The 12,233-nt window shown below is 42.7% G+C and overlaps 1 protein-coding gene across 5 annotated transcripts in view; it reads right to left on the reverse strand.

The window, feature by feature from the left end:
- The window catches only part of FNBP1L (formin binding protein 1 like), a 94,195-nt gene extending 82,968 nt beyond the window's left edge, over positions 1-11,227 (reverse strand). For 2 of the 5 annotated variants that reach the window (XM_030825033.1, XM_030825031.1), the window contains exon 1: positions 11,005-11,227. In XM_030825033.1, the coding sequence (XP_030680893.1) occupies positions 11,005-11,028 (24 nt within the window). In that variant the 5' untranslated portion in view covers positions 11,029-11,227. The remainder of the gene's footprint in view (positions 1-11,004) is intronic. The other 3 variants (XM_030825034.1, XM_030825032.1, XM_030825035.1) reach the window with 2 other exon arrangements.
- Positions 11,228-12,233: the final 1,006 nt, after the last annotated feature.

Below are 12,233 nucleotides of genomic sequence, written 5' to 3' on the forward strand. Positions count from 1 at the left end.
CACAGTTGACTACAAAAAGCAAAACTGAAAGGAGGATTACTGTAATATTCTTCCATTTCATGGGCTCTTTTCACTCTGTTGATTGCTTCCTTTGTTGTGTAGAAGCTTTTTAGCTTGATGTAATCCCTCTTGTCCGTTTTGCTTTTGTTGCCTGTGTTTTTGGAGTCATAACTAAAAAAATCTCTGCCCAGATCAATGTCATGGAACTATATTTTCTTCTAGTATTTTTACAGTTTCAGGTCCTATGTTTAAGTCTTTAAGCCATTTTAAGTTGATTTTTGTATATGGTGTGACACGAAGGTCTAGTTTCATTCTTCTGGGCTGGGCACAGTAGCTCATGCCTGTAATCCCAACACTTTGAGAGGCTGAGGCAGGAGGATCACTTGGGCCTAGAAGTTTAAGACCAGCCTGGGCAACATAGTAAGAACTCATCTCTATCTAAAAACAAAAAATTCATTCTTCTGCATGTGGATATCCAGTTTTCCTCCTCAAAAACCTGTCTTTGATCTATAAAAAGAACTAAGAGAAGATATTGCTCCAAGATACTAGTAGAAGATGCTATTTTAAAATTACATTCAGCAAACAAAACCAAAAAAACACAGCTCTTAGAAATCAAAATAGCAAAAATTAAAAACTTAATATAAGAAATTTCTGTTTCCGGCCGGGCGTGGTGGCTCGCGCCTGTAATCCCAGCACTTCGGAAGGCTGAGGCGGGCGGATCACGAAGTCAGGAGATCGAGACCATCCTGGTTAGCACGATGAAACCCCGTCTCTACTAAAAACTCAAAAAATTAGCCAGGCGTGGTGGCAGGCGCCTGTAGTCCCAGCTATTCGGGAGGCCGAGGCAGGAGAATGGTGTGAACCCAGGAGGCGGAGCTTGCAGTGAGCCAAGATCGTGCCACTGCACTCCAGCCTGGGCGACAGAGTGCGACTCCGTCTCAAAAAATAATTATTAATAATAATAATAATAATAATTTTTTAAAAAAGAGAGAAATTCCTGTTTCCAGTAATGGTGGGCTAAGTTATCCGGGTCAACTATCACTATTTAACTTAATAAAAAATCCGCATAAAATATGTTTCAAAATTTTTAAATCATCAAAGACGACAAGCCAAGAAATGTGAAGTAAAAAGGAGAATCCAGAAAGGTAAAAGAGCACATAAGCTACTCTTGCCCTGAGGATGTTTGCCAATCCTGAAAAATTAGAATCTCTGGTTTGATAGTCTAGCAAGAGATACAGGGAAAAAAAATCAAAAACCAACAACCACACAAGGGAACTGCACATTTTTTTTTTTTTTTTTTTGAGACGGAGTCTCGCTCTGTCGCCCAGGCTGGAGTGCAGTGGCACAATCTCGGCTCACTGCAAGCTCCGCCTCTTGGGTTCACGCCATTCTCCTGCCTCAGCCTCTCCGAGTAGCTGGGACTACAGGCGCCCGCCACCACGCCCGGCTAATTTTTTGTATTTTTAGTAGAGACGGGGTTTCACCGTGGTCTCGATCTCCTGACCTCGTGATCCGCCCGCCTCGGCCTCCCAAAGTGCTGGGATTACAAGCGTGAGCCACTGCGCCCGGCGGGAACTGCACATTTTAAAACTAGTTTAAGGTAGTCCCAGACCAGTAATGACCCCAAGCAAATGGCAGAAGAAAACACAAATTCTATACATAAAACAGAACATTGCAACTAACCACGGAAGGATGACTCTCACAGATATCAAGGAAGAAGATGCAAAATGGAAGAAAACAAATTTTTTTTTTTTTTTTATTTTATTTTTTTTTTTTTTGAGAAGGAGTCTCGCTCTTTCACCCAGGCTGGAGTGCAGTGGCGCGATCTCGGCTCACTGCAGGCTCCGCCCCCCGGGGTTCACGTCATTCTCCTGCCTCAGCCTCCCGAGTAGCTGGGACTACAGGCGCCCGCTACCTCGCCCGGCTAATTTTTTTTTTGTATTTTTAGTAGAGACGGGGTTTCACCGTGTTAGCCAGGATGGTCTCGATCTCCTGACCTCGTGATCCGCCTGCCTCGGCCTCCCAAAGTGCTGGGATTACAGGCGTGAGCCACCACGCCCGGCGAAAACAAATGTTAAAAAGGAAGAAGGTGCAAAAGAGTACTTATATGGTATCATTTATATGAAATTTTAAAACCTACAAAAGTAATCAATGGTGATACAATTCAGAATAGTGGTTGGAGGTCAGACGCAGTGGCTCACACTTGTAATCCCCAGTGCTTTGGGAGGCTGAGGCAGATGGATTACTTGAGCCCAGGAGATCCCAGCCTGGGCAATATGGCTAAATGCTATCACTACAAAAAATACAAATATTAGCTGGGTGTGGTGGCAAGCACCTGTAGTCCTGCTACTCAGGAGGCTGAGGATGGAGGATCACCTGAGCCAGGTAAGTCGAGGCTGCAGTAAGGTGTGATGGCACCACTGCACTCCAGCCTGGGCTATGGAAATGAGACCCTGCCTCAAAAAAGATAAGAAAGAAAAGGAATTGGCATATATTAAGCACTCAAATTTGTTGAATCAATAGAGGGATTCAATGGCTTGCCATCCCCTGTAAATACTCCCCCAAAAGCAACCATTTTTATTTTTTTTTTTTGAGACAGGGTCTTGTTCTATCACCCAAGCTAAAGTGCAGTGGCAGATCCCAGCTCACTGCAGCCTCGACTTCTGGGCTCAGGAGATCCTCCTGCCTCAGCCTCCTGAGTAGCTGGGACTACAGGTGAGCACCACCACACCCAGCTTATTTTTGCCTTTTTTTTTTTTTTTTTTTTTTTTTTCTTCATAGAGAAGGGGTTTCACCATCTTGCCCAGGCTGGTTTCTCTGGGCTCAAGAGATCTGCCCACCTTGGTCTCCCAAAGTGCTGGAATTACAAGCATGAGCTGCTGCGCCTGGCTCCTTTTCTATAAATTGGGTATGCAGCAAGGACACAGCAAAAACAAAACAGATATCCTTTACTCCCTAAAAACAACAAAATTATGATGTGCCAAAAATAGAAAAATCTCACTCTATACACTGATTCTTTTCAAACTATAACAAGTATACAAATACTAGTATTTCCCATTTTTCATGAGATATTTGTAAAGTCTGCTGATTAGTTATCTATCAAGAACTTAAGGAAAAAAATGCCCCTAATTGCCAAACATGAATAACTAATTTGGATTCAACACGGACACTATACATAAACTTTTATCCTTGTTATTATAGGTTTTTTTTCGTGGGCTCCATACAGATTCTAAATGCTGACTCCCACATTACAAAAAGCAGTCAGACATTTTTTTTCCTTGGAGACAGTGTCTCATTTTATTGCCCAGGCTGGACTCATTCCTGGGCTCAAGCGATCTTCCTGCCTCAACCTCCCAAATAGTTGAGACTAGAGGGGAGTACCCCATGCCCAGGTAGATAACATCTCACAATGCCCGACAGCTTCTACCTATAGTATAAAAGAGGTTTCAAACAACTAGTCAATGAAAATTCTGTAAAACCAATCATAGAAGTTAATACAACTTATTTTGGGAAAAAAAGGAAAATGCTGAAAGGCACAGATGACAATATTAAAATTATCTGTAACACTAATGATTATTTTTATTATTTTTAAAGCACAATTTGCAGTTTTAAAGCATTTATCATTGTCATCAATTAGAAGGTGATATTTCAAATATTCTAAAATATTTTGTTATTAGAATACTCTTAGTACATAAATCAGCTCATGAAACTAGGAATTAAAGCAGAAGAGTGGGGATCAAAACTAACTGCATTTTCCCAGTGAACACCCTCTCACCTCCAGAAAAAGCACTGATATTTAAACTGATATAGAAGTAAAAATATAGCTGTCCACCAGCATTGGTATTCTCCATGGATGCTCAAATCCCTTATAAAATGGCATGTGGCATAGGGTCAGGCACAGTGGCTCATGCCTGTAATCCCAGCACTTTGGGAGGCCGAGGGAGGAAAGTCACTTGAGGCCAGGAGTTCACGACCAGACTGAGCAATACAGCGAGACGTTGTCTCTACAAAAAATACATTAGCTGGGTATGGTGGCACATGCCTGGAGTCCTAGCTACTTGAAAGGTTGATGCAGGAGGATCACTTGAGCCCAGGAGTTTGAGGCTACGGTGAGCTATGATTGTGCCACTGCACTCCAGCCTGGGTGACAGAGCACGACCCTATCTCTAAAAAAAAATAAACAGGCCAGGTGGGGTGACTCACGCCTGTAATCCCAGCACTCTGGGAGGCCGAGGCGGGCGGACTACGAGGTCAGATCAAGACCACTCTGGATAACATGGGGAAATCCCGTCTCTACTAAAAATACAAAAACAAAATTAGCCAGGCGTGGTGGCGGGCGCCTGTAGTCCCAGCTACTCGGGAGGCTGAGGCAGGAGAATGGCATGAACCCATGAGGCGGAGCTTGCAGTGAGCCAAGATCACGCCACTGCACTCCAGCCTAGGCGACAGAGCAAGACTCCATCTCAAAAAATAAATAAAAATAAAACAGCACAGTATATGCACATAACCCACATAACCTATACACATCGTCCCATATATTTTAAGTCATCTCTAGATTGCTTATAATGCCTAATACAATGTAAATGATATGTGTAAATAGTTGTTATGCTGTATTGTTCTTAGATTTGTATTATTTTTATTGTTGTATGATTCTTTTAATTAGTATTTCCAGTCCATGGTAGGTCGAATCCACAGATGTGGAAATCACTGATATGGAGGGCCTATAGTATAAAGTCACAGATAAAGGGAAAAGAAAAAATAGTATAAACGAGCTGTAGTAATAATATATATTTAAAAATAAAACTGATTTCAAATTAGTAACATATTATTAAAGGAAATAACATCCTTCAAATATTCTTGCAGGGGTGCTAAAATAAATACACTTTCATCTTCTAAAACCCAGAGGTACTCCCCTCCTGCCACCAAAGTATTCAGAAGCAAGAGGTAATCCCTTCTACCAATAAACTAAGATTTCCTTCTGTGAATTTTTCAATGGTCTGAAAAGTGGTTTGATTATATGCAAATGCATAACTACACACACACACACACACACACACACACACACACACACACACACAAAAGGTTCATGAACCAAGCATTGAGCTAGACCAACCTCTTTGCCTGCCTGGTTCCAGTCTACCCTCCATCACTACTTTCAGACATTCTGCACTCAAATTCAAGACAAACGTAATACTAGACTCAGGTCAGTCCAACAAACATTTATTAAAGACCCTACTAATGTCAGGCTCTAAGCCAGGCAGGATATAGCAACGAATCAGACAATGAATAAGCAATGAGTAAGACACAATATCTGCCCTCTAGGAACTTGTCAGGAACCCCCACCTGCATAACCCTTCTTATTCCAAAACCTAGGTCAAATGACAGAGTCTTCCTAAAGATTTTCCTGTGATACGTAGAATGAAAAGTCACTTTTCACAGCCCTAAAGTCCATCTATTACTTTCTACTTGTTTTAGGGTTGCTTTGAGGCTCATGCTGATATCTAATTGATTCTTTTAGTATGCCCCACAAAGCCTAGCTTAATGCTGAAGCCATAATAGGCAAGAAATAAACATCTGTTGAATGAACAAGCCATCAGTCCTGTTTACGTGTTTTAGGTGTATTAGATAGACATGGCCTGAACTGAAATATGGAACAGCTTTTACATTCTATAAAACAAAACCTTTACATAACCTTTCCTACCAGTTTTTAATATTCTATAGATATATTCCCCAAGACAGATTTTTTTTGCTATTGAAGTGAAAATGTTTAAAGATTGAAGATTATTAAATAAGACAGCACTTGTTGATATACACAGAAGGTATTTGACAATTATAAGCCATTACTATTCTCTTGCCGTATTTTCTCTCTACAAACTAGCTGACAGAGGAAAAAGTTGGTAGAATAGGTTTTTTTAAAGTTTCCAGCCAAAATCATATTTTATAGGTTTATAGGGTGGGGGAAGGAGAAAGAGCAAATATTTTAAGAAAAAGGCAAAGAAAGCAAGTGGAAGTAAATGGAGTATGAGTGGCAATGCAAAGGAGATACCTGTTAGAGGCAGCTCTCTAGCTTCCAACTTATTATAGTCATTATGGAATGGTGACATCTCTCACTCATCCTCCTTAACTAATAGCAATAACATCTGTAATACAATGTTGAACACAACAATTTCTACCAACAAAAGCGAATGTAAGATATAAGTATTTATACCATGACAATTTCCCTAAGATTTGAATGCACAAGAAATAACTATAATAACCATAATATAAGGTGGTAGTCCCATAAGAAAGATAATATCCAGAATGGGTAGTCTGGAGGCATGGGGTTGATAGGAATTGGTAAACAGAGGGCATTCTGGGCAATGGTATCAATGTAGGGAAGTATTTTGGAGTTAGTAAAGTTATATCACCTCAGAGCAACTCTACCTTTTGTCAGGGCAGGGCCAATATCATAAGCCTTCATAAATCTCACCAAACATAACAGTGCTTCCCATACAACAGACACAAAATTATTGTATTTTTAAAACAAAACTGAATTCCTACAGCAGTTTCATGGCCTTTCATTTACTTTTGGAGAAGCAATTCAGTTTACATTAATAATGAATTTTCTTTTTCAACCTCCTCTAGACAAGCACCCTCTAAAAAATGTGAAGTAAAATTAAAGTCAATATTATAGACAGTCCCAGCTTCTTGGGAGCTTAAGGAAGGACAATTGTGGAGCGCAGAGTTCAAGACTGGCCTGAGAATATAGCAAGACCCCATCTCTAAAAATATACATATATATTACAGATATGGTCTAACCAGTAGACTATGAGACCCAATTCCTTTGTTACAGATAAATCTATTAATGTGGCCTAAGATTTCACCAATTATTTAGGCAGTCACATTACCAAGCTATCAATCAAGTAAATTCACCAGAAATTACCTGTAGGTCTTTCCTTCCCCATCCGTTTACCATTTTACTTGACAAAAATGTTTAACCCAAGTAGTAAAACTTAACTTTATAATTTTGGTTTCAGCTTTAGACTTTCTTGAGCTATTATCTAGATCACCTAACCTATCATCACCTACAAAGGCCTTCAGAACCCTAAAGATACACTTGCTAATTAGTAATCAATACTCTGGGTAATGCAATCAACTATTAATGCAATTGGGCAAAACATGCATGATCACCTACAAGTATTGTTTTGGTCAATGAAAACAAAGATGAATCCAGCCTTTCTACATTCAAGGACAATCTAGTCACTTACAATGTAAATTTAAGTGCTATATAAAGTGTTATGAAGCCAAGATAATGAACCATTAAAAGGTTAAGACTGAGGATAATACATAAATTATCCACCTAATCTATCACTCAACCCACATTTTTCAGTTTCTTCCAAAAAGATATAAGATTTGTCAAATGCATTTAGTTAATAATATGATGAAGGCCGGGCACAGTGGCTCACGCCTGTAAACCCAGCACTTTGGGAGACCGAGGCGGGCAGATCACAAGGTCAGGAGTTCAAGACCAGCCTGGCCAACATGGTGAAAACCTGTTTCTACTAAAAATACAAAAATTAGTCGGGCATAGTGGTGTGCACCTGAAATCCCAGCTACTTGAGGGGCTGAGGTGGGAGAATGGCTCAAACCAGGGAGGCTGAGGTTGCAGTGACCCGAGATCGCACCACTGCACTCCAGGCTAGGCAACAGAAGAGACTCCATCTCAAAAGTAATAATAATATAAATAATATGATGAAAATAACAATGGCTTTTAAATTATACATTCTTAAACTAAGGGCCAAAGATTATATCGACCAGGATATTAAGGCATAAAAAAGATTTATATGCACTTATAAATTAAATCAGATATTTGAATCCATCTTCTAACTACCAGACTTGTCCAGCATTTTCCTTGGGTAGCAAATTTTTCAGTAAATCATATGAATGTGAGGTGCTCAGCCCTATATTTTTTTCCATATCTATACACACATTCACAACCAATACACAGATTTTTTTCTGTCGAACTTTAACCAGGTCCTCAAAAAACTAAAAACCTATTTCTTAATAAGTAAAACTTATTTACTAAACATAGGTCTTTTCCAATCTCTAATGTCCCTGTTAAAAAAAAAAAAAAAAAGCTAGTAATTTCAAAATCTGTGCTTTGTGAAATTATTAATTCACATTTGGCTATCTGATCCATCCATTCTTGCTATGTAATAAAGAAATGAACAAGTAAGCAATGCCTAAGATGCTATCGCGCATCCCGAAGAAGTGAAGACAGTATCATCTCTTTCTTTGGTATTACCCAGAACACAACGCAAAACTGTGGCTGTAGTATATATTCACTAACTTATTTACTCATTTGTAACACTAGAAATCCCTGTAAGCACAGTTCAAATTTATTACAAGTTAATTCATATCCCCTAACAACTACGCAACCAAAGTCTGACACGATCCACTTAGCATATCACTACAAAAGTCCCCCAAAGTCAGTATTAGAGCCGTTCTATTGAATTCCTTTTTTTCTCAAATTTAACATAAGACTTAAGAAGCATTAAAATAGCAATAAAAATTCCAATGATTGTTACAAGAAACAGACTCAGGTTTAAGTGCATGGCTACATATCATTTTTCTGTAACAACATATTCTCAATAATTAACTCTTTGGGACAGTAATGTGATTCTAAATATGAAATAATAGGAGAACTGGTTTCTAAATCCAAAATTTCAAGAGAATTTCCCAACCTCAAATTCCTCAATGGCAAGAGTACAGTACAGGTGTTTGTATTACATTACAATCCACTGGAAGTAAAATCCTTTTTCAAAACTGAGAACAGTAAAAACAGGAAGCATACCCAAATTTTTCTAAGGTTTCTTCTAGTCCCAACAATAGTCCTCTACACCAAGTTCTGCTTATCTAAGTTTTAGACACCAAGTTGATATTAGTTCACTCTACATTACTTAGTTTCTAATAAATGTTTCCCTCAAATCCTCAAACTAAAAATCTTAAAATATGGAGATGTATTAAATGTTAAGAGAAAAATTCAAAATCTTTTTTCAGAATTTCCAAAGGACACAAAGCAAATTTTAGTTAGAACAAAAATTCCCATCTCTACAGTTTATCTTTTCAGATTGCTGAGAAACTCTTTAAATGCTGAAAGTAAATAACCGAATTACAGGAGACAGTAGAGGAATGGAATCGTTTCCTTACGTAGTACCGTAAGTTTAAAAAAAAAAAACTTTTAAAATCACATTTTATTATTCACTACAATATTGTTTTTCCTTAAAACTGTTATTCTTTAGTGTGATACAAGGTGAATTTTTAAAAAATCTTAAGAGTTAAATCTAAATAACATGCCTCCGCTGTTTTCCTATGTTTACTTTTTAAAAGTATTCTACTTACATTTTAGTTTCCTTTGAAGCACAAGTCATTTAAGTAGGCAAAAGTTAAAACATTTTGTAATTATAAAAACGGATGAATGCACTCTGTTAAGCATGAAAAAATTTAAAAATTGAAAAATTGAAAATAAAACTATACTCATTTCCTTTCATTGATAATTCACTATAATCAATTATAGAATGCACAGTGTAAGGGAAAAGGCCAATAATGCCTGAGAGACTAACCAATGTAAAAGGATTAAACTTTACATAATTCATTTACCATACAATCCTCCCCAATATAAGAACAATTAATGCTATCTAAGAAACGAAATGAAGGGGCTCCTAATTTTCTTTGTGTTTACAGACGGAACTGAAGAAGACAAAGATTCTGGCTAAAAAACAAGGGACTCAAACAAAAACAATAGAAAAAAACAAGAAAACATTTTGCCTTTCAATTAACCCATTGGCTTTCACTCCCACCCTAGCTGGGCACACACATACTCAAAAGTTATTTCTCCCCTTTCTCTGCAGTGATTTCACAAGATCCTCGCGAACAAAAGGCACGGAAAATAGGCACAGGTGGAATAAAAAGGGGAGTGGCTGAGGCCAGGCGGCTCTCGGGACAGCGCCCCCACGCCCCCAGTTCCCCTGGCCGCACCTGAGAAATCACTGCCCTCCACACCTCGACTCTTCTGCGCCGGCGCCAGGAGCAAATTCTCCGACCTATTACCCTCCGCCCGTACCTTGGCCAGACACTGGGCATTGTCTGGAGCCTCCCGTGCCAAAGAAAGGCAAGGAAGAAAGGAAAGGAGAGAACGAAGGAGCAAGAACAAGTGAGAATAAAGAACGGAAGGGGAAGTAAAGCAACAGGGAAACCGTACGCTCCTTTTGGCAAAATTAGCTTCCTCATCGATCACTCGATTTAATTCAGCCCCCAAAACCAACCCACCAGCCCAAAGGCTGCAGCCGGGGGTGGCCAAACCGGAGTCCCTCGAAGCTGTGCCCGCCCGAAGCACTGAGGCAGGGAGAGGGAAATGGGCGTGTGGGCTGGGCCTGGCTGGCCCGAGGCCGGGCTCCGAACAAAGCCGCCTGGGTCCCCATACCTGGGGCGAGGGCTCTGGGCGGCGCCTCCCCGCTCCCCGCGCCGCCCCAGACGGGCGACGCCCTAGCCCCGCGGACCTGGCCCGGGCGAGGGATCGCGGCCGGTCCCCTCCCCGCCCTCGAACAGCGCCCCTTGGGGACAATGGGCCCCCTCCCCCGCCTCCGGGAGGAGAGATACAAAGGGAGAGAGGAGCCGCCGGGCGCGAAGCCAGGCGTCGGGAAAGTGAAGGTGGAGGAGGGAGAAGGAACAAGAGGAGATCACGGCGGACGCAGGAGCCCGCGGGCTGCTCCCCCGGCCGTCCCGGGCGCCGCCCGAGCCACACCGCGGCGGCAAAGGCGGGAGCACGGACCAGCGGCCCCCTAGACCCCCGACCGAGAAGGGAAGAGGAGTCTGCACACAAAGAGGAGCGGGACCCTCACCCTCCGCCAGCGCCGGACGGAGGACGGCGGTGCGCGCTTTCACCGCCGAGGGTCCGCGGCGCCCGCCCAACCCGCGCTTCTCAGGGGCCGGGGTCCGTGCGGGGCGCCCCTCTCCCCCACTCACCCACAGCTCCGTGCCCCAGCTCATGGCGGAACTTGAGGCGACTCTGGCCGTCTGGCGGTGCCGCTGTCCGTCAGTCTGTCGGCTCCGCAGTCAGTCTATCCGACCTCTCACTCGCTGGCCGGCGGGCTCGCAGCTCAGCGGGTCTGCCTCGAAAGGTGCCGCCACCGCCGGGCTCCCCAGTGAGTGAGAAAGACGCGACTGGAGAAGGCGCCGCCGCCGCCGCGTCCCCGCCTCCCCGCGCTGGGCGGGAGGGGGCCGGGGCCGAGGGGAGGTGGAACGCGGCGCGGGGAGGGGGCGGGGCGCAGTGCATCCTGGGATCGGGGAGGACCTGGGCTAGCCTGGCCACCGACGGCCGGGTCCCCCAGCCGGCACCTGGTCACCCTCGCTGGCCCCTCTCGCTGGTCAAGTCTCCTCCCTCCGGTACCCCGGAGCTTGGACTGCCCCCCCTTCGCTGCCACTCGGACCCCTCTTTCCAAGATAGAAAGGGAGAGAAGGGAAAAGACCCCTACCGCCGCTGTTATCTCATTCCTCCTCTGCGCTGAGCCCCTTTACAGGAGGCAATTTCAGTTACCTGCGTTTCCTGCCTCTTGTCTCCTCCACTCGGGAGAAACCTTGACAGGGAAGCGTCATCCAAATCGTAGAGTTTAGATTGAGGAGAGTTGTGTTTTATTTTTTAAAATCTTAGTGCTTAAGGTCATCTCTCCTTTCGAGCCTGATGCTTTGGCATGACGATTCTTGGGAACCACCAAAATGTGCACAGGTTGAACATCAAATGTGAAGGCAACATGTCCCCGATTCTGTCTTTAATTAAATATTTTAATTTTATAAATTCTGTCAGGAAATTATAAAAAGAGGCAGCTCTTCCAGTAATCATTTAGGGATGTTGCCAACGCACGAGATGGAAGACGTGGACAAATGTGAGCCGAGCTGTCACCTGCGGAAGATGAGAAGGCAGCTTGCCCCATGTCTGGAATGGGCACCTCGTGGGTGAGGGTTGGATGGGAGCCAGATTTTTCTCTGGTAGTGTAAACAGCTTATTCGGAACTTCAGATCCCTTTCACCACCTAGTATCGGAACCTTGGAGGCAGGTCCACTACTTCCTTTTTTCTCTGTGGAGCTACTTCCTGGCCTATCTCCATGGGAAGGCTGTTAGCTAGTTTGGCTGGTGCTACTAGATATCAAGTACGCTGAGCAACTCCGTAACATATGCTTTAGTATTAATAGCTTGT

Source organism: Nomascus leucogenys, chromosome 12 (assembly GCF_006542625.1).
Source record: "Nomascus leucogenys isolate Asia chromosome 12, Asia_NLE_v1, whole genome shotgun sequence".
Taxonomy (NCBI): Eukaryota; Metazoa; Chordata; class Mammalia; order Primates; family Hylobatidae; genus Nomascus; species Nomascus leucogenys.